Here is a 24,145-nt window from a genome sequence, read left to right as displayed (position 1 = left end):
AGTTTGTTTCTATAGGATTAAGAACTAAATAAAAAAATTTCGTTTTTCTAATTTATCCAAACGTACTTATTCTAGTGCATTAATTGTATTATAAAAAGTAAAAGGTAACCTGGAAGTAGTGTTGAGTTAGTACTTATTCATTCTGTCCAGTCCAGTCTTCAACCCGGTCCTATCATTCATTGGGACTGTTTCTTAAGACTGTCGGTACTTCACACTGTCAGTACTAGAGCTGATTTAAAAAAGAAGAAATAAAGATGGGTGACGTCACAATAACCGAACTTTATAAGTTTTAGAACTGAAATGGAGGACTGAACTGGACTCGTCCGTTGTAAATAATGGCCGACTCATCACTATCTTCAATGTATTAGTGATATTATTAATCTTTCCTTTTTATTTTGAAAACTCGAACGCATTAGCGAGCAACGAGAACTATACATTATATAGTCATCTTTGTTCCCAGATATATTATCTTTTAATGTTACCATGTTACATACTTTTTTTTAATTTACACTCACGAAGATATATAAACATTTCACATTTATATCAACAGACTATTTTCCAAAAGTTTTGTATCCTGGCTGTATATCATCCTTGGGAATTAAAATGTATATAGGGAATATAACCAAATAAATTTCAAATTAACTAAGTATTTTATTGTGATTCCTTTATAGTTAAGACTGGTAACAATTACTCATTAATTAATAACTTTCTGTTGATCATTGCACATTAAGGTTAGTACAGCCCATATTAACAATATTTACATTTTCGTATAAAATGAAGAAAAATAAGCATCAGCAGTAATATATGAAAGACATTCCATATCACTGTTAAACTTATTTTTTGTATAATATACCAGATAAAATAGATGTAATTACATTATGCATTACATTATGCATACATTACATTATGAATATGCAGTATAAAAAGAAGTAAACTTTTGGTTCAGAATGTATGTATGTATATTTAGAAACTTACGTCAATCGTTGGCTCACGTTCCAGAAAGTATTTGGCAACATGTGTTGGCAATATATTGTGGAGTAACTGATTAGTGTGTCGACGCATTTCATTCATGTCTTCAAGTTCTTTTTTAGCTTGTTGCTTCCATAAAAAGTCAAGAGAGGATGCAATCTCTACTTGTCGACCATGATAGAGAACCAAAATCACAAAAAGTCCTAAAATAATACTATGAAATAAAAGTTCGATTATTATTATTTGGAAGTTATAAAATATTGAATGAACACTTACATTCCTGATGTCCAACTCATCAATAACCAAATAAGAAAACTATAGATTCCAAACATAAGGAACAATAACACAGCTTTGTATAAATAATAGAATTTGATAAAAGTGGCAAGGGAGAGAATCGTTATTATCCAAATATGTACAAGGTATTGAAAGGTATACTCCTTATATTCATCTAAAATAATAAGGAAATCATTATTATATTTTTTACTCCAATACATACTTCAGTATTTCTATGTTTGTACATACCAGGATATGAGGAAGAGTTCCTTCCGTCATGAGCAAAAATCACAGATGAGTTGTCTATTAGACTCTGGTTAAGATAATTTCTCAAAGAAGGACTTAATTCCTCTTCTAATCTTTTATCCAAATTTATTAGATCAATCTTTTTGAGAAAAATGGATGTAAACAGTTAATATATATATTATAATTAGAACTGTGTAAAAGATTTGTTTTACGTTATATGAACATTGAAAAAAACAAAAACATGTGTACAATTTTAAACCCTCTGTTACTTAAAGGGGAAGAAAACCCCTTTGCTAAAATTATGATTTATTTTTAATGGAGTTTTTCTACTTACATGGTTCTATGATTTTTTCATTTTTGATAAATAAATAATATTTTTTCATGTTATAAGATATGATCATGGCCGTAAAATTATTATAAATAATTACCCCTTTTTTATTCATCTAACAAACATAAAGGTTTTAGAACTAACTAATGACTATTATTTGACATGATTGAGCATAGTAGTAAAAAGAAAACTTGTACTATCATTAAACATTATTAAAACGTATTCACTTACCACAGATAAAGCAGTAGATAAACACATGAATAAAAATGTAATGAATATGACGGAGTTTCGTTTTATTCGATTGTGTACTAAAGTGTAGGATAGTTTCTTAGCTGTTCTAGGAACAAGGAGTGCATTTTCCGCCAAAACAAATCCAAGACTAATCCCTAGAAACATTGTGACACCAGCTGTTGCTATTATAGTCAAATTAATGTTACATTTCCAATAGTCTTGTCGTAGATTTGGGTATAAATTACACCTGGAAACAAGAAGAATGTGTTATCAGGTTAAAATAACAATGATAATCAAATAAATTTGAGTTTGCATATATGTGGAGTGATTATAATAAAAGTCTATCTTGTTTGGAAGTAAATTGGTTTAAAAAAAAATTATTGTATATGTGAGTAGTTATTTGCGCCCCAATTATAATAGAGTACTTTAAGATCAAATCGGAACTTGTGTGCACCTATGATATTGTTATGATGCAGCTGTCCAATGTAGTTTTTTTCCCCCGGTTTAAACTTAAGTTAAGTTTTGGGCATTATGGCGACAGCTACTATAGATATAATGAAGATTGAATTTACAATGGAAGAACCCAGTTACGTCATAAAGATTTTTTTGTCCAGAACAACATAGAAAATTTCAAATAAGGAGGTCTCAAATATTACGAGCGTTCCAATCCGGACCGGGAAAAAGATTTGTAATGCTCCGAAAATTTGAATTCAGTGACAATTTAAAGATTTTTGAAAAATACAATATTTGATCTTGTACATACATATATTAAATGATGTATTTTTTAAATTCTATATTTTTTCAGAATAATTTTTTTGGCAAATTTGAGTTTAAACTTCTTATTACTTCTACACATGTATAAATGGACAGTTACATGTGTAATACATATGTATTGTAACAACATAAAATACCTCTTTGGATAAAATACATTGCTTCAAAATATAGATTTTGTAATGAATGAAAGAGTAAAATAATTCATTTGAACTTGTGTAATAAAACATTTTTGACTTTAAAAACATGCAAATTTTACTCAATAATGTCATAAATAAAGTAATTGATACACACAACAAATATGAAAACAACGTAGGAACTTTTTTCTTAAATAAATTAACCTGTCTTTGTGAAATTTAGATTGAATGAAGTACGCATTGATGTGGGAATGAACGTTATTTACTTATTAATGGTTTGATTACATACACAATGATTGTGACGTCACTTTGTGTTTATTACTGTTTATTAGTGGTTTGTATACTTATTTGTTTATTACGACAACTTATTACACAGCTATTATCTCTTTTTCACAATAAATTGAATTAAAATAAAAGGAAAAATAATCAGTTGATAAGATTGTTGACAAAAAAAGTTAGAAAAAGCAATTAAAAATTCATGTTTAACAATATTTATTAATAATTTTTTTAAAGTGAATGGGATTAATTGTAAATGAATACAAATTTGCAAAATATTTTGTAATATATTATTGATTTTAATTTCGAACTGTCGATAATCGAAAACAGGAGTCTTTAATTACGATAAATAATTATCTTTTAGTTAAATGTAATTGAAATAAGAAATGAATTACTCTTAATTTCTCAACACAGTAAGCTTCCTCACGTTGATGTCAGGTTAAGTGACCTTTTCTACAAATTTTGAAAAAAAAAAATTAATTATCGTATCATCATATTTTAAAACTCTTAATTAATTTGAAAACTTTTATCTAACGGATGGACTCAAACATAATTGAAGAGGAAAATGTGTAATACTTTTGTATTTTATATTAGTTTCTTTACAAGCCGAGAGGTAAATTGTAGGACTTACAAAGTTGGACATATGTGATATATCAACATTAAAGTAATTGTAAACAAAAATCCAGAAAATTATAAACTTTCTTGATCTATTGTTTTTTTCGACATAATTTATTATTATATTTCTTGGAGAAGACAAATGTAATCCAGACTAATTTTTGAGAAAAATCATTTAAATTTATTTTTGTGCTAACGCCTTACATACTTTAATATGACCGATATATCGGTAAGTAAAACAAAATAAAAAATATTTATTTAAAAGGAAATAAAAAGGTTTTTTTGTACATTACCTAAGCCTTAAAACCAAGGGTGTGATCTAATCAGCAGTTTTTTAAAGCTCTAATTCCTTCCTTGCTCTTAATTAATGCTTACCAATGACAACTCTATAGGACATGTCAAATTACTTCTAAATACTTGAATTCTCATGATATCTGAAAATTATGTAATTCTTGGTTGACGAAAATCTTATCCCTTTGGTCATGCATTCCACATATGGTGTGAGTAAGCACAAAAACAAACATGAACAAAAAATAAGAAATTGTGAACATACAGTCAATTTCTTTAAAGATATATTTGGATCAATTATAGTCCATGTATTCAAATTTTTGAAACGATGAGAATCCTAATAATTTTTACTATAGTCTACAAAACTCATTTAATTTAAGAGACTTACTTTTTGAAACCCCAATATGGCCTTTCAAATAAAATATATCGTTTTTTTAATTATTTCATGATGACGAGTAATTATTGCTACTCTACGTGCAATTAGAAGTACCTCAAAAGAATTTATTATAATAGTTTTATTTTTAGAAATTGACAGTAATAATCCGTCAAAGAATACAAATGCAATCCAGACTCCGTTTTGAGAAATATCTTTAAATCTCGTATTCCTATAATATGCAACATAGTTGTATGTACCACATTTGCACAATATTATAATTTTTTGATCATCTGTTGAAAAATAAAATAAATAAGATCTAAAATAAAGTTTTAATCTGCAATATTATCAAATATTGGGTAAATTATTTTTCAGTAATAGCTTTAAGGAGGTAATAGTAGATATAATAGGATACACTGTCTAAAAATAGCCTCGTATATTTCATATGTATCAACATATAAATCTCAAATTTTAATAAATAATATCTTAGTAAAATACATGGGCGGACACTTTCCTAAAAATATTTTTTCCCGAACGGAATCATTACCGATTGAACACATTGCCAATGTAAAAACGAAATAGATTTGATGATGATTCCTGATCCAATACTATCTAATTATTGAAATGATTAAGTGTGTATTAATTAAATATCCTCTCTGAATCTATAATTACCAAGATGTGTTTGTCGTTAAATACCCATTATATATTGTGTTAGCGTCGTAAATAGTGATTTGAGACAATTGTTAAAGCATACTCACAATGCAGTGAATCAATTATTAATTAATGATGACTGAATTATTAGAGTTTCTCGCAAATATTTATGTATATAATCTTTTAAAATTAGAGTAACATCAATGGGACTCATAATTACATAGTATTACAATATGAGTGATCATCAAGTATATGTATTATTTTTTCGGCAAGGTGGTCATCAGGCAATGTGGCTTTTCGGCAAAAATAATTCAAGGCAAAGTGTTCTAAAACCATTACAATAGAAACAAAACAATCATTTATATATTGTTGTTTTATTGTCTGAGCAGAAACTAAATGTTAGTATTGTTTGTTTGCTTGATAAGTCACAGACACTTTGTTAAATAGAGTTGTACAGTTTAAGCACTTTCGGTAAGATAAAAAAACCGCAAAAATGATATGGTAATCCTGGCAATTTGAAAAATGTCTGGGAGGAGAACAGCTCTCTGTCATGAAGTTTAATTATTTCAGCTGCCGTGGGAGGAAGGAAATAAACAAAATCCCCCCATATACATATAGGCTGAAATTATTTCAATGTTACAACTCAATTTACTTTGAGCCCAAAAAGGACTTACAATTATTACACCGCAAAATATCTTCAGTTTTACTTTCTGTCATTTATGAGCACACGCATTTTATACTAGGATAGTTTCTCTTCAAGAATTAAAAAACAATTATGGCAGTTTCGAGAAAAAAAAACTCTGTTTAGGCTGCTAACTACAAAAAATATCACATGCTAGAATTTGTTGATAAATCTAAAGATAAGGTACATATAATACAAATATGAAAGATAAGGAATAATCTTACCACTCAAAATGAACTTGGATTTGAAAGAGCTCACTTACAAAGACAAGGAGCCAAACTCCAACAACACAAAAGAGACTTGACTTGAAAGTGTAATCCCTTTGATGACAATACTGCAAAGCAAACACATTATATGTGTTAATCAAAATAAATTGATGAACTGCCAAACCTTTCTCTCCAACTCCACATCCTTAAATGTCAATTTGAAAGGTTGAATATGTTCTCTTTTCATACGTTTATTGCTTGCAATCTCTGTGGATATATCCATGAGATCATTGAGTTCCTCAGCCATGGTCTTGGGACGAACGTCTTTTGACTTTACATTTACTGAGTTTTTGGTAACTTGTGAAGACTCATCTGATATTTCAAGCTATTAATGATAGGATTAGAATACAATATTATTATTAGGAAATACAGAAAGGATTAAATGGGATGAAAAAGATGATTAGCTTATTTTAAATTTGTATTCATTTTGTAACAACGAAACACACATGTAATTTCCACTTGCGTATGACTATAATAACACTTGTATATTTTCAATCCATACAATTTGATGGACAAGTATATTATTTAAATACAAAATAAATATAAATCAATTATAGAAAATGATTTAACCCTAACTCATACAACAATTTATACATACAAACATACTATATTTCTGTGTTATGTACTACTTTAACAATAGTTAATTGTAAAAATTTTGAAACATATGGATCAATTTTTTATTTAAAAAAAATATATCAATTGTTTATGTAGTTAATTTGAAAATTCTCAAATTTTTATAGCTATGAATAATTATGCACAGATTTACACTAAAGTATGTATTTAAAAGTTATAATAATTTTACAGAAATGAAATATTAAATATAAAATATAAAACGAGTCGATGCTAGGATTTAATAAAGAAAAGTGCGTTTAAGCCACTAATCTTTCAATGAAACACCTCATTTGGATATTTTATTTAATAAATTCATCCTTTTAATATCATTTGAGGTTCGCCAGTCTATATTAAAGAGTGAGAACCTCTTTTGATTATTGTCTTATTCGACTCACAACTTGAAATACAAACAATAAAACGAAAGTCTGGACTGTTTTTGTTCCTCTTTTCCCAATGTCTTCTAGGGAATCCTCTGAAGCCCTTCACTTCAACTTCTGTTATAGTGCTTGACGAATTTAATTCTATTATTATTGAGAGGAATATCAAATTAGAGTTAGAATCGATGTCACAAATTGCTTTTTGGAGGATGATGAGGACTGTGGTTCCTTAATTCTAAGCATGTAGTAAGCGATTATTGAAGAAGTCGACAGGATGTTTCTGAATTCATAATTTCCTTAATGTCCTCAACATGGGATTATTCTTTGTCCCAGATATTTAACAAAAGGATTTTTTTTCCCTCCTATATTATTAAAATTACACATAATCATTTGTAATTCAGGACAGAATGAATTAAAAATACTAAGTTAAAGAGTAGAATAAAATGGATGGGACGAGTAGTAGTTGAATTTTAAGTTGCTTTATTTCAGTAATTTCAAGATACGAATGACAGTACTTTGGATCATATTGGGTAATGCTTCTACTTAATCTTCCCTTTGATTTAATGCGTTGTTTACTATAAACTCAATTAAATATATATTACTTGTGAGTCATTGATCTTTGTTTCATCTAAGAAGAAAATTAATATGGAATATAGTTTATGATTATTGAGCATTCAGATTTCCTAATGTATGTAAAGTGTTCAAAGGGATCCAATAAACCTGTACAATAGGATAAATTATCCACAACTTTTATCTCAATGTGTTATACAGGGATATTAATTTCTGAACATTTTATAAGAATCTATTTTGAAATAAAAAACATTGACATGGAAAACCAACACCCTTGAAGTCCGAATTAGAAACTAACCTTTGAGGAATAGAAACACCATGTTCATTATGAAGTTTTCAAGAAATATCTTTATACCATCCCTTCGCTCATATTGTAAGGGTGGTTTGATTGATTATCAATAGATATATTTGTCTTCAAACTAAGACCATTTTCAAGATAATGAATATGCTAACGACCGAGTGTACTTTAGGACATTCGCATCAAGATTTAAAAAGTGATTTGGCACACATGCTGGAGATGCTTCCCTTCAATAAAGAGCTTCATCCTGTCATCGTTTTCATTTATTCAAGAAAAATGTCCAAGAACAAACACTTCGAGATAATCTATGGAAATTGTCATCATATTCAAGGACTGATCCCTACAAAATGTAGCTTCTCGGGGTGAAAACCACACAAAGTATGGATATATCTTTTCACAGCATTCTTGAGTTCCTAATAACCAATTGCATCCAATTTGGTAAAAATTATGAACCATCTCTTGGTCTTCCTTGTCCATGCACCGAAATGTCACTTCATGATGAAAAGGTCGAATATATCGAAATCAGAGATGGAAAAATATGGTTGAACATAATTTATAACGTTTTGAAATTAACTTAATACTAGTTATGTCTTATCGTTTAATAGTATTACTTTAGTGTATGATGCAGAAATAATAATAATATTGTTCCTTGCAAAATAAAGATAGATCAGTTCAACTCGCTTTATTTGTAGGACAGCTCTGTTTTAATAAATTTTAATAAACATCTAAGGCTATGAATAAGACCTATTATATTTCAAAGATCATAGCAGGGTAATTAGAGTCACATTAATTAATTAATTAAAACTCTAAACTATAACTAACATTCTTGAGTATTTCATCCCATCTCTCAAATTGGAACATAACTCAAATAATTGACCAAATATGTCCATAAACTTTTTGGCCGTTAATATTTATTAATTAAATAAATAAAAGGGGGATTTCTCACTAACTTGATTTTTACTCAAGCGTCATTACTAGTTGACTCACCACAAATACAAAAGGCCTTATTTTAAAACAACATTTTAGTTTTTCCGTTTTGTGCTGAAATACATAAACCCTTTCACCATCCAATTATCAGATTTACAAAAATAAAAACAGATTCTAAAAATGTGATGGATTATGATTAATTTTATTTAATAAAATCACCCAAGTCTCAATTAAGTGTATATAATTGGCCAAAAGCGCAAGCATCCATTGCCACTTGGTCTCTTAATTGATATATTTCTAGGTCCAACTGATAAATTTGTGTTTGGTATTGTAGGAAATTTGGTAGGTTTTTCGTTCGATCGCACTGACACAAAAAAAAACACATCAGATTCAGATCTGGCGAGTTTGGAGGCCCAAAATTAGGCAAGATAAAGTCGTCAAAATTGTCCTGTAGGCAGTTAAGAATTTTTCTGAGGTGTGCGAGGAGTCCAAGTCCTGCTGCCACGTTTAACTCTTCCCATCGGCAACTATGTCGATCCAGGGCTTCTCTTTGGCCTCTAGCATGTCGAGGTAGGCATTAAGGTTGACCCTCAGGCCTTGACGATTTGTTGGATTCTGGTGTCCAGACATGGTTACTTCGACCTTTGACCTCATTCCACACTGTTGTTGCCTCAAAATAACTATACAAGGTGTCAAATTCCCTTCTAACTTTGCGAACGAACGTCTAGGAGAGTCTCAGAGTCAAGAAATTGTTATGTTGGCACTCCTAGAATATTAGGACATTGAATTTGTCAATTGATTCCTTTCTTTTTCAACTGCTGCATGTTTGAAAAAGCTATCTAACAAAAACAAAAATATGTGTGGAAGATTCCATGTTTGTCCAAGAAAGTACTCCAAATTGGTGGGATAAACAGCTTGTGCACCCTGTATATTGTATAATATAGGATTAAAAATCTTCTATATTGTTAAAAGCAAGTTAATATTTAAATACGATGGTTTGACCTCTTTATTATATAGTGTTTTTTTATCGAGTATTATTATAGAAAGACAGCTATAGAAATTAAACTAGGTCGACTACATATTATATGTACATAATACTTTGACTATGAATATATAAAAATAAAAGATTATTATCATATATAAGTGTACTCGTTCTATATACATATATGTAGTTAGTTCAAATGAACGAACAAAAGAGTAATAATAAGAAGGAGAAAGTCTACTTAATGTAGATTTGTGAGAGACTCATTCGAGGGTTGTAGATATTCAAGATATTATCGTGGAAAAGCAAACAAAAAAAAATCAACTCACATTTCTAAATGGTATTTCCGGTTTCCACTCACCGCCCTCCTTTCCATTACCATGATGAATTAAATGTATATTATTATTATTATTGTTAGAAAGGGATGAACTATTATTAAACTCCGAACATCGACGTTCTTTCTCATGAGAGAATGATCGCCAAACGGACACACGAATACTCCTTCCTACTCCTCCTCCAGATGAGGCTATATTTTTGGTGCTTTCTATAGGAGGGTTCATATTTGAGATGATATTGGTCTTTGTAGTAGGTCCTACAATCAGGAAAGTTTCTACGTTATTATCGCTTAAAACTTGATCTCTTGAGCCTCCATGTCCCGGTTCAACTTCATAGGCACCGTTTAGGTTGTCATAGGAGGATTTGGATATGTGTACGCGCCTAAAAATAGAAATATATTTTTACATACTTAAACTACTCACTTATCTAATAGCTTTTAATCCCTCTGTAGGAAAGTGACGTATTTCAAAATTAATACATAAATTTTTTAGCTAAGCCCAATAAAGTAGAAATAAACATAAAATCGGGTTAATTTCATTTAATTTTTTTACGGATCTCTACATTAAATCAATCTTTAATTTTTATAATAGGCTTTTTGATAGGCTTATTTTGAGCTCCCATGATTTTGTTGATCTCTAAAAAAAATCTATATATATGTAGTAATTAAGAAATTGATTCAATATCAAATTAAAAGTCAAATTGCGAACTCCAAACAAATTAAGTGAACAAGTAAGAGTTTTAAAAAAAAGTAAAGGCTCTTATTAAATACCGAGTGTAGGAAACAAATCTTTACAATTTGTTTTTGCTACTTTGCTACTATTTTTTTTATTATTATTATTTGGTTTATAGATCAGAGTCCCAATAACAGTTTTCAAGCATTTTCTTACCTTGAATGGTATTTGTTTCCATCAAGGAGCAGTGTGAAATTAATATAAAAAATTGTTTTTGATCAATTGTTTTAGAAATAACAAAAGTAGCGTCACACTTAGTCATAACTCAAAAACTAAAGTACAAATTCTTAGGAAATTTTTACAGGTGTCTTTTGAAGAGTGGTACTATCTGAAAATTGGTTGAATTGATAATAAATATACCATCTATTGTAAAGCACGGAAATTTTCAGCCCGATGAATTAATAGAGCCGAAATGAATAGGAATTAATAATATTTATTTTGTTAACAGTAATACTCATGTGAAGTCAAAAAAAGATACAAATGTAAAAATCAACTTTTCCCTATTCGTATATAATTTGTTTTGGTTTCTTTCCTCACCCTTTATCTAGTACACTTTTTTCTTATTAAAACTCACCCTGGAATTCCACCAGATTCCATATGGTTGGCAATAGTTACATCACTCGACCAAACATCAAATTGCCACTTACGTAGTCCTAAAACGCCACATAAAACTGATCCAGAATGAACACCTATTCGCATTGAAAGTTCGACCTAAATGTTGTGATACAAATAATTTTACAAAATGTGTATTGATATGTTCAACTTTAGAATATTTATCATACATAAGTATTTGTAAGATATCCCTGTATTTTGTTACCGTACATTGATTTATATCCGAAGCAAAAAGGGTAGAAATGAATATATGCATTTAATAATATTTTCTTAAATATTAATCAATTTGTTTGTTAAATTCACTGAAGTATGGTAGTAGAAATTTTTTATGAACAATAAGAGTTATAATTTCTTAATCAAGAATACATTGATAAATTTTTTTTAATATATAAATAACTTAATTCCTCTTTTAAAATAATACATGATAATGGTAATTTCCTAGGTCAATCTTTGAGAGAAAATCTTTTTTTGTATCAGAGATAATATTATGATCTTAAGAAAGAGATCATTTCTTATCCATGAGGGACTTTTCATATAACTTTTTCTGTCCTTTAAATTCATTTACACATCTAAAAATTAAAATTTTATACTTATCCTTTTAACATTTAAAAATCTTCTAAAATTGAAACTAATTTTTGCATACAATATTTTCCATAAATTTTTTAAATCTTACATTACTCTCTCTATATATTTTAATAACTCTTTATTAAACTTTTTAACAACTTCTTCATAACATTTTCCTATCGGCTGAGTAAGACGTATCAATAATCTTACTATTTACTAATATAACATTTAATTTTTGAAATATATCCAATATCAGACTGTTTTCTCAAAATAATCATTGATCCAACCCAGGATTAATTTTGTCACATTTCGTTCTTTTACATTTTTTCCCTTTCCGTCCTGTCTTTATTTAATAAACAAAAGAAAATATTTGTTATATTTATAAAAAAAAATTTAAAAAAATTGTTTTATTTGGTTATCGTCTCGTATTTGTCATGAAAAAACCATTGGTATAATCATAGCTGACAAAATTAAAACCAATCCTGCCAAACAAATACGGTACAAAAAGGTTATTGTTGTGACAACACTTCAACCAATAGAATATTTGAGAAGGAATTAATAGATAAAGTTATCCTATAATGTGTTCCTTGAATCAGGAAAGAACCTTAATTTTTAATTTAATATATATATATGGAATATATTTTTTCTTTAAGTGCATTTATTTGATGCATCCTTTATGCATTATATTGCTTTCGCAAAAGATAATTTAGTATGTAGCTGAAAGATATAATCATAATACTTGAATGAACTCATCCTCATGGTACTCAAACCTGTATATGTACAATTATAATATATCTATTAAAAGTGTTAATGGTTTGTAATCGTTGTTATGTCTCAGGTTACACTTTCGCAAAGTGGAGCAACTATGACACTGCATATTCATGTAATTAGTATAAAACTTTTAGTAGTCCTTCAATATAAATATAAAATATGACATAGCAATATTTTGTCGAGTAAATGTTTGGTGGAAAAGATCCTTCAGTGGAAGAAAATATCTAATAAAAGGATAGATATATGACCATAAATTTTTGGAATCCTCGTTATTTCCCTTTGAATCCTTTTGCGAGTATTTCCCAGGAGTTAATCGACATTAATCTGGATATTTAGAAATAATAACCTTTATTTGGACTCAGTAGTTATTATAAGCAACAGTGAACAAATTGAATACTTTTAAATTTTATAATTTATTATCGTAAATTCGTAATTTAAATTAGTAGTGGCGGAAAATATATTAAATATTTTTAATACTATAGAGGATAGACTATTTTTAAAGGAATAAATTATGGTATAACATGGTATGTTTTTAAAGAATAATATTTATCCCACTCCTACTCGGTATCCCTTTTTCAGTTTCATTTATCGGGTAGATATGTGATAAGAACACATGAAAAACATTCTTTGAAACCTTAGCTATATTAAGTATATCATAAATAAAGATTTTACATGGAAATTGAAGCAAAAATAAAAAACCTCACATGTTAGTTAAAGAATATTTCAGCTTTGAGGATTGATTAACACCCCAAGGGAATAAGTGAGGGCTCAGTAGAATTTGCAGTACTTCCGAAAGACTAATCAATATAATTTGCAAATAGATATAATCTATTTCGAGTTGACTAATACAAGTGCAATGCGTCAACACAAAAAAAAATTGAATAAATAACAAGAAAAGGAGAATTTAATAGAACGACGTAGCTCAATAGACAATGCGCTCGGGAGAAATTGTTTTCTTAAGGATCGCGCCCCGGTCGTTTCTAGATAAACAAAATATACTCTATGTACATGGACTTCAAATAAGATTCCTTGGTAAGATAGAGTAATTGTAATATTATAATGCTTACTTATACTTAATCATTGCAACTCCATCTGACCAATTAAAGAGGCATAAAAAAAGATAACATTATCACCTGTTATGTTCTAATAACTGCTTTAGTCAAACTGGAAAGTACAAATGTGTAGTATTTTTTTCAATTTGAGAAAAAGAAAAAGTTGGTAAGGTCCTTCTCATGCTCCAATATCTAAGGGCTACCTAGAAATGAAATTATTTGTAAAGGTTATTTCTAAAACGAACAAAAATCTTTTAAAATATAGTACATAAAAATTCAATTTAGTTCATTTAAAAAAAAATCATTCCTCTTCATATTTCCTTTTTAAGACCATATATATATATAGAGAGAGAGAGAGTTGTTCCAATCTGTAGTATGATATAAGTTCATCTGTATATCGATTGAATATATCTTTGTTAAATAAAAGTAATTTTATTTATAGAGAAAGAAGAAATAGGAAGTCAATGCAGATAAACATCAAAAATGTATGTACTTGATTGGCTCACTCTATTGCTTTAAACATTAAAAAATATCTTCATATATAAATTATGTAGCATTGATATTACAAAAGAGAAGGTTTTTTTTGTGCTGGGTCATAAGGGACTTTTGAATAACAGTCTCAAGTAGGGGAGATTTTTCGGTTAACTTTCCAGATATAAAATATGCTACATGAAGATATATGTAATCAATTAATAAGATATTTTGTGGGTTAACATTGAAATTGGTAGTTTATATTTATAAATCTATGTATTTATTATTTACATAAGTTTTAAATAGAGTCATTTAAAATATGACTTCGAAAAAACCCAAAAATGAGACGGTAATCCATAAAATTTAAAGGAATTTTTGGAGGCTTATATTATACCTTTTTTTATGTTCTTTTAACTGGTTAGATGAAATGTATTGATTAAGTATAAGTAAACATGATAGTATTACTAAAGACGGGATGTTTGTTTTCTAAAAAACTAAATATAGCGATTAGAAAAGGAAAAACTGTTGATCCGTGTGTTCTTTCTTCTTTTTTGTTCATTATGTAATAAGTCTTAATATCTCTCTCTAAAAGAAGCATTCTCGCTTTTCTTCCGTTTAAATTGATTTGAACATCCATAATAAAATAAAAAAACATAATTATAATATTTTCCCTTCACTAATTATACTCTATATGTAGAAGGTTTATACCAGTAATTTATTTTCTCCCTATAAATCATAAAATAGTCAACTCCTCAGCACGTTGTTCATTGAGCTATGTCGTTCCATTATATTACCTTCAAGCAGTTATGGGGCGAAGGTAATGAACAAAAATCCAACTCCATAACTTACAAGGACAAAGACAGGAACCACTCGGATTTTAATCCTCAATTTTATAGCCAGTCCAAGGATAAATTACACGTATAACTCTCCAACTAATCCTCAGTATTACCCTCTTACATTCATGGCCATACTCACTTTAAAATTAAAAGTTATCACTTAAAGTATTATGATAATAGCTATGAAAATTTACAAACAATTTTTCGGATGGCCAACAAGAAAAAACTCAAACAAGTTATACGTCATACTTTATACAACTCTAGTTATAAATTTGATGGCTATGATATTTACACACCATGTTACTAATAAAAAAGTACTTACTGAAGATCTTTTTTGTTTCACTAAATTAATAGCTTCGATCATTTGTAGACCTAATTGAACACAGCAATTGGCATGATCTTGACGAGCAATGGGTAGGCCAGCAATACAGTAGTAACAATCACCGAGAAGTTTTATGCGGAGGCAATTATTTTCCTATTATTTCAACGAAAGTTAATAATAATTCAACTACATATATTTAACACTAAATTACCTGAGCTAATTTATCAAAACGAGCAAAAAGATCATTTAATATTCGTACCAATTCCTCTGGTTCACAGGTCGTAGCAAGGGCTAAAAAAAAGATTTTCATAATTTCATAAATGAATTATAGTATATGTGTATGTTTTTCCTGTTATTTTCCTACAATGGTAAAGGGGAGCGGGTCTAGTCGGTACACTTTACACTTTAGGACCTATTTCTCAGCTTGAAGATGTGATATTGAGATCAAAGTTATGCATAGTACATAGAAATATAGAAATTTTATCACCAATTTCAAAAAGTATTTAATGGTACATTAGCTGTAAATAAATTCTAATGTTGCCAATTTTTTTACTAAGTGATCCATTAAAATCTGAATACCTTGAATTTTAAAATTCTGCACAAAATGATTTATGTATTAACAATGGAATTTCAACAAAATTAATAGAATAAATATATGTGTGTCTGAGCTCTCATAATCATTAATATAGCCTCCTTCAGTGGCAATTATAGTTTTCAGGCGGCGGGGGAAGCCCTGGCACCCACTGCAGATGTAGACCCTTGTCATGGTGTCCCAGTGATGGCCGATAGTTGCTTTGAGGGCCTTGGATTGTATGAGAAGCACTGCAAGCCTTCCCCTCGACATGCACCCAGGGCTGTAGATGGGCCAAAAGTGTCAAAAAAATGCTTAAAATGAACTCAAATCACTCATTTAATAGAGTCTTGCAACGGAGGAGATGGGTTTCTTTCATTGGTTGTGTCAAAAATGGCCTCTCAGCCCAAACATGGCCCTTTTCACCCACTTTTTTGGTACCACTCTGGACAGTCCTTGGTGAAACCACATGATCCCTTGCATGGGTACTCATGGACTTGAGGAAAGTGCCCCAGGCTGTTTTCTTTTTTCTTGCGTAGGGTGTAGAGGGTTGTCTTGTTGATACACAACTACTTGGAGTGAAAAAAAGAAAATCACGTTCAAGTGTCCCTTTCTCGACTTGTATGAGAGCTAGAGAGCTCAAGTTTGTTTTGTAACTAAATGTTTATGCTTTAATATATCGAAATATGAATTAATTTCGACTCAAACTTGATTAATTAGCATATTAGTAAGTGTTCAGATTTCAACGAACAACCCGGTAATTAACTTTACTAATCCATGGGCCTAGTAGTCAGAGTAGTTATTATATATAAATAGTATATATCAATAGTAGAAGAGGTCAATATTATATATCTGTATAAAACAAACAACATTTAATTTAGCTAAAGTTTGTATTTAAAATAATCTATTTAACTTAATAAGTAGTAAATTTAACAAAATTAAAGTGATATCACAAATTTGTAATTAGTATGAAGGATTTTTTTTTTAAGCTTTATATTTTTTTGCCTAAGACCCAACTTGTCCCCCCCCACCCCTTTCCTCCTCTAGTTATTTTTCGATTTCAATCACAAATTTCTCATTAATATTTAATCAATTAACTCCATTTTACTCTAAAATAATTATATATCATTAATTAAAAGGGCTTAATAATATTAGCAAATACTTAAGTTTCCAAGGAAAAATTAAGTAACATGAAAAAAATTACTGCTAATTTCTAAATATAGAACTCAGAAAAGTATCAGCTTATGATTGGTTAGGTTTTCTCACCACCCTCAAAGAGCTGTACGTATTTCAATACTAAAAAAGTAAAACATCTTGTAGAAATTTGCTGTATATGAAAGAGCTCTGTGCCCCAACTTACCCGGCTCTTCCCTATTTTTTTTTTTCCTGAGAAATTTAAATCGATTTATCTTTCTTAAATTATTTGCTGTTGTTTAAAAATGAGTAGAATTATTTATTAAAAAGATATTGTCACCTAGATCGTTTCTTACCTGTGAATCCTTTAATATCAGCAAAGAGAATAGAAACACTTTCATAACGATGTATATATATTTTTCGAAACTGACTAGGCAAAAATTCTCCCTCCGCTTTTTCTTCTTCTAGTGCTATGTCTCTGATCATTTGTTGAGCCACAAAAGACGGTAAAACTATTGTACAAATATAAAAAAATAGAGAGATATGTATCCTATTTCTGGGAATTTGGATGTACATAGGTTCCTATAAATAGAAAACCTCATTATCAAAATGAAGTATTATACTTTTCCCTTGCTTCATTTCTTGGTAAAACTTCCTAGATTGAAAAAATATAAATTCTTTTGCTTGTTTTGCTCAGAACTACCGAAATATTATTAATGGGACTTTATTTGGGGTATATGTATTAATCATATTTTAAAATATCTATGCATTCAATTCGCAAATTTAGGATTTTAGTTTATGGATAAATAGTGGAGCTCAATAAAGTTTAAATAATAAAACTCATTTTTCTAATATTTATGGTTTTCAAAGAATATAGGTTTTATGTTCATTTATTCCGGCATTGATCTTTAAGAATGATACACATTAAAATACCTAAATTTCCTTATTTAAATCATTTTTAATTTATATAAAATTTTCAAAAATAGCCTGACATCACAAAATCCAGCAGGGATACGGAATTTTTTTCAAAAATGAGTCCAAAAAACATTTATATTCTTTAACATTAATAAATTATTCTAAACAATTCATTGGAGAAGTGGTTTCCCGATCAAAATTTACTATGTAGATTCTACATGTATGTAGACTATATGAATATAGCAAAATAAAGTTTCATAAATCTAACGAAATATCTAGGTTATAGCGAACATTTAATAGTATTTCAATGAGTACACGTTTTTACACGTATATTTTTAATTTATACAGGGAAGCCAGAAATAAACTTAAATGACTTTGATGCTAATCTATGACATCAGGCATCTCTTTATTTAGTTTGGCTAAAGTAAATAAATAGACGCTGTTATTTTTATTTTTTCTAGCCAAGTTTTGTTCAGATTACTTAAAAAATGACTTCACACAAAACAAAATCGTAAAATCATTGTAATTCTCCTTCACAGTAGACAAACTACACAACTATCGGAAGGACCACTACATTATCAAGACTTTAAAAGAAGTCTGAGTGATTGGTCACACAATGTATGATGATTCTATCATGGTATTCAGGGACATTTGCAGTCTGTCAACACAAAGGCCTTCTAAAATGTGCTTGAGTAAAATGTCTTGCCTGGCTGAAGTCTAATTAACCCAAGGGTGATTATTTGTGGCAACAAGAACGAGCTCCCTGCCACACACTTTCTAATATCTAAATTTGCAAATTTCGAAGCTTTAAGCTTCTGGTCCCCATCATCTTCCGATCTAACCCTCCTTACTATTATTGGTGGAGCACAATTAAGGTCCGGTCCCAAGGACCGTCCTAAGACTGGATTGGGCGGTACCGAATAAATCAGGACTGACATAACAGTACTTGCAGATATTAAAATACCTGAAATTAATTCCTTGATCGACTCGAGTCTGAAGTACAATTATCTGTGTCTACTCCATTCCAAAAATATACTCAAAACTCATCCTTAAGTTGTGCATATTTATGGAGTACAACAAGTTTTTTGAGAATTTATCATTTTCTGACTTTTTTTCCATTATTTCTTTTGAGTTGACAAACCACATATACAAAAATAATGTAAAAGACAACTATTTATACAAAATCACATTTTAAATCAAATGTAATCTCTCCTTACCTGACAATAATAATTTTTCTTGTCTCTCATTTTCTTTTTGAGTTTTGTATCTCATTTCCAGAGAACGTCGAGTTTCAAGGAATGCCTTTCTTTGTGCCCTCTCAGTTAAATACTTAGTGTACAAACCGATCCAATTAACACCTAGGTATAAAAACCCTACAGAAAATACATTCCATATAATGTTTGGCTGTAGAGTTTCCTTATGTGTCCAAGTTGTTAAAACAATGACAAGAATAAGATGAATGACAGCCGTGAGAATGCAGCAAATCGTGCACCATTTAACTGGAACTGGCATCATACAATACATAACAAACATGATAAACATATTGTACCAGACCATGAAATCACCATAGAATTGGAAGCGAGTATGCTGAGATTTCAACCCACATATAAGACATCCTGTTGAAATAAATTCTGTTTAATATACATTGTACATATTTTCTAAGAAAGTATCCCACACTCTTTTTAAAGCCATTTTTTTTTAAATCTGATGATCACAATTATAATAATTATAAAAAAAGTCAACAAAAAATACTATCGCTTCTAAACCTCATAATAATCATACCTAAAGAACCATTAGTCACAAATGGGTCATTAGTTTTTTGTTTCAAATCAAGTATTTGAGCATTTTTTAATATCTGTTATAAGTTTAAGCAAAGTTTTTGTAAGAAAAAAATAAGTATTAAATTCAATGTTATTTTTCAAGATTTTTTTTTAATGACATAGTTGTTTATTTATCACAGAAAGCCAAACGAAATCGTTCAAAGTGTAGCAGTTAATGAAATTCAGCAACAGTTAGTGAAGTTGTACATATTCAAGTAAATAAATAAAATGTAACTATGAAACTTTTGGACTTTATCATATCAACCTTGAGGGATTTATGCATAAAAAAATTGCAACCAAACTAAACGTTGTAAAAACATATACTTTTTTTAATATTAGATGAATTGTACACACTTCAAATAATTTACTTTGCTTTATATTAGACTACTGTTTTTCAGTATGCCGCTACTAAAGTGTTACCGGCGTATTACACATTTACTCTATACAAAACTGATCTTGAAACAGATATTTTCATCTCCACAATGTTATCGAAAAATTGAACCCCCAATGACGTAACTTCTTAAATTTTTGACCTCTCACCACCCCAAATTTTAGCAAGTCAGAATTCAAACTTTGATTTATACAAAAGTTTCTGCAGTAGACCCTATCTCCAACAAAAATTATGAGCACGCCCCTATAAGTTCATGTCAATTACCCTGAACGACTTTACTTTATATTTTTAGTAAAAAAATACGGAAATACCGTTATCTATATGTATACCGGAGTAGGTACAAAATATTGGTATCCTGACAACACTTCATTTGACATTATTTATTCCAAACAAATATCTTAAAATTGTTGAAATTGTACATACTACAGATTCATGATTAATATATTCGTACTAATTGCTACAATCAAATATCAATTTTTTGAACCTTGGAACTTTTTGATTTTTTCGTTTGAATAACAATCAGCTTAGAAATATTAAAACTTAATTTTCTCAAGATTTTCTAAATATATTTACTTAAAATATGGTGAATGGGAAAGAAAGTCTTTTATTAATTAAAATAACTAAAATATTTTATAGGCATATTCAAACATGCCACCAATTATTCAAACATATTAATTAATTATTATCCTAACAAAGTTTAATAAAGAATAACTATACTATTTATCAGCATTAGTAATAATTAGCAATCTAATTACATAAAATAATATAAACTATTAAACTTATGATTAATGAATCTCTTAATTCAAAAAGTTTCAACTCTTTAGGTTCAAAATCTTAATTGATGTAATTTTCTTCTTATCTCTTCATTAAATAGTTTTGCATAATATGTATATTGTACATTCTACAATTTACTATGATTTTATTATTTTAAAAATGAAGCGTATTAGGTGAAGTAGTGGTATAAATAATGCATCATAAATTGGCAAAAAATTGGTTTTATGGTGAATCTACTCTTTTCTTGAACTTCTTTCACTTTCACTCTTAAAAATATCCATTAAATAAATTTTTGGTCCGAATTTTATAGTTTTGTAAATTTATAAACTTTGTTCATTTCTATGAACAAAAATGTTTTGAATTTTTAACTCGTCAACATTGAAGAATTTTGAGTAATTGAAAATCAATATTTTCAAGTTTTTGGTTAGAAATAGAGGATTTTTTTAAATTATAGCAACCCATTGATTATGACAGTTTATGACTTTTTTCATATATCTCCTATAATATTAGAATTATAATTTTTTTCAAAAGGACGTTTATCACACTTTTTTTTGTAACAATAGGTTTTCCTAACTAATAAATTTCTATTTAATGATCCATTGATTGTATATTTGCTATTACATCCAGTGAAAACATGTCAAATTGCTCAAATAGGGGGATTCAAAACTTATGTATCAAATATGATGCAACATATGGCGTTATAAAATGTAGAATGAAAAAGGAAACTTACCTTGCGTTAAGAGCAAAAACCATGTAATATAGGCACCCCAGTATAAGTAATTGTTAGTATAACATTTCCACCAGGATATGATTCCTAAAAGTATGTTAAGTATCATAGCAACCGATAGCCAACTAATTAGGCTTGGTAGTCCCTTTGGGCTCACTAAATAACATGTTTGAGTAATGTTTTCAATATTACTTGTCCCTAGATCATCTAGCAAATCATTGTCTCCATGATCTAGTATACACATGGTTTTGCATAAAATTATTATTTTTAGAATAAAATCTGCAAAGTTCACTAAAAGCAAGGACTTTTGCCTTTGCCTTTGAGCATAGCGTTGATAAGCAAGCTCCAATGCTTCGTCCTGAAGCTTCCCACTAAGTGAAGGAAAGTATATTCCACGATATACAAGACCACGTCTTTAAATAAGTAAAAAAATATTAGGTATTACTAATAACTCAAACCCTATTTAAAAAGTACCTAAAAATTCTTCCAGAGGGATCTGCTTCCCTAGTGGAAGAATCTCGTTGTAGCGACTTTGAAGTTCGCGAGGAAGATTCCCCTACATCACCTTTCGAAAGGAAAGAATCCTCGTCAAAAGTGTCTTCTTCCATATATGGATTCGTTTCTTCTGGTAGTTGAATTGAATCTATGGACTGATTGCTCTGGTTTGAAGATAAAGATGAGAAATATCCAGACGCATTTGAGCCAGGTGCAACTAAATTTTCAATCGATGTGTTAGAAGTAATATTTCTCTAAAAAGTATATAACATAATGAAATTAAAATACCATATAGTTGGAAACCATTAAAGACCATGAAAAATGGTCTTTCAGAAGCAGTATAGTTCATGCCACGAATAAAGTATTCAAAAATCAACCTTAACTTTGAATTAAATGCATTAAGGTAGAAATTAAACAATGAAACAACAACAAAATGCTGTATCAACAGCTAACAAAGGGAAAAAATGTATTACAGAATAATGTTGCAGTTTGAGTGTATTTTCTTCTTCTCCGTCAGCCAAATCCCCTTCGATTACTACGTCGCTATTTCCTTCTTGATGGTGTACTTTATTTTCTGAGTCTGTGATGACAATTCGGGGTCCAGTGATCTCCTGACTCATATTTGAATAAATCACATTTGTAAAAAAAAAGTTTTAAGCTCTGGACAGACAAAAAAGAACAATGGGTGATTTCACTATCATCACAATAGCTTTAGTTAATATACACAACTGATTTTACATGATTCTTTACATGGAAAAGAGAGACCCACAAGAAGAAAAAAAAGAGAGAGAGTCCTTTTACCGTCCTGAGCTTCTTCTTTTTTTCTTATACATACAAATGAAAGAAGGGGAACAACAAAAGCTACATCTATATGTTATATACACAAGTAACTTTCGTTATTCCTCGTATGACATGGCGCAAAATCGTCGAGGAGCACTGTATACATTTATAGTATTATGATTACATATATAGACATAAGAGAGCAAAGCACAATGAGTGTTTGTATACTCAAACAAGGAACATACATATTTATAGAGAAAATGTAATTAAGAAGGCTTATGGATGTTGACAAGTGAAGTTCATCATTAGTATCATCGATAGTGCGTGTGTGTATCTGACGTCTAACAAAAAGCAAAAAACAGCTTCGTCAAAGTCTCATGTGTATATTCGGAATCAAGATAGAGAGAAATGAAAAAGATTTTTTTGTCAAGGTCACGTATAATCGTGATTATTTAAGACTTTATCATATTTATATATATTTTTATTACGGATGAATATATAATGAGACTACATAATAGCTAATAAATCAAAGGAGTATAAAGAAATAATAAACAATCTATAGTCAATTAATGGATGTACGATGAGGCTACCGAACAACACACGATAAGAGATATTAACTCTAGCTGTTATTGTTCAATAACGAGTATTCCAATACTTTCAGTCCCGTAATTGGACATATATCCAAGGATGGTCTATTCAAATTTAAGAGAAAAGTTTAAGAATTTTTACTTTCCGGGTTCCCTGGCTTACAAATGATATTTATATTTATTTACAGGGTCGTTCAGGTAAATTCTGACTACCTTTAACTACATGCTGATCAATAAGGGGATCAAGTAGAGGTTTGAAATTTTATTTACAAGTTCTAATAATGCAGAAAAAAAAATAATTGAATGTGTTTGCTATTTTCGTAAACCCGAAACTCCGGCAACGAAATTATTATACTAAATATAAATAAAACTTATTTATAATTT

The 24,145-nt window shown here is 29.3% G+C and overlaps 1 protein-coding gene across 2 annotated transcripts in view; it reads right to left on the bottom strand.

The window, feature by feature from the left end:
- LOC121118136 (adenylate cyclase type 8) overlaps window positions 1-23,404 on the bottom strand; it is a 64,146-nt gene extending 40,742 nt beyond the window's left edge. For both annotated transcript variants that reach the window (XM_040712680.2, XM_071888632.1), the window contains exons 1-15: window positions 22,868-23,404; window positions 22,374-22,648; window positions 21,903-22,312; window positions 19,405-19,803; window positions 17,629-17,784; window positions 15,779-15,858; window positions 15,568-15,720; window positions 11,514-11,650; window positions 10,202-10,589; window positions 6,231-6,431; window positions 6,065-6,174; window positions 2,048-2,294; window positions 1,492-1,627; window positions 1,246-1,417; window positions 976-1,183 (exon numbers count right to left, since the gene is read on the bottom strand). In XM_040712680.2, the coding sequence (XP_040568614.1) occupies window positions 976-1,183; window positions 1,246-1,417; window positions 1,492-1,627; window positions 2,048-2,294; window positions 6,065-6,174; window positions 6,231-6,431; window positions 10,202-10,589; window positions 11,514-11,650; window positions 15,568-15,720; window positions 15,779-15,858; window positions 17,629-17,784; window positions 19,405-19,803; window positions 21,903-22,312; window positions 22,374-22,648; window positions 22,868-23,014 (3,219 nt within the window). In that variant the 5' untranslated portion in view covers window positions 23,015-23,404. The remainder of the gene's footprint in view (window positions 1-975; window positions 1,184-1,245; window positions 1,418-1,491; window positions 1,628-2,047; window positions 2,295-6,064; window positions 6,175-6,230; window positions 6,432-10,201; window positions 10,590-11,513; window positions 11,651-15,567; window positions 15,721-15,778; window positions 15,859-17,628; window positions 17,785-19,404; window positions 19,804-21,902; window positions 22,313-22,373; window positions 22,649-22,867) is intronic.
- Between the last annotated feature and the right edge of the window lie 741 nt (window positions 23,405-24,145).

This window comes from Lepeophtheirus salmonis, chromosome 5, assembly GCF_016086655.4.
Source record: "Lepeophtheirus salmonis chromosome 5, UVic_Lsal_1.4, whole genome shotgun sequence".
Taxonomy (NCBI): domain Eukaryota; kingdom Metazoa; phylum Arthropoda; class Copepoda; order Siphonostomatoida; family Caligidae; genus Lepeophtheirus; species Lepeophtheirus salmonis.
Note: the sequence above shows the minus strand (reverse complement) of the source record. Positions and strands in the feature narration are given on the sequence as shown.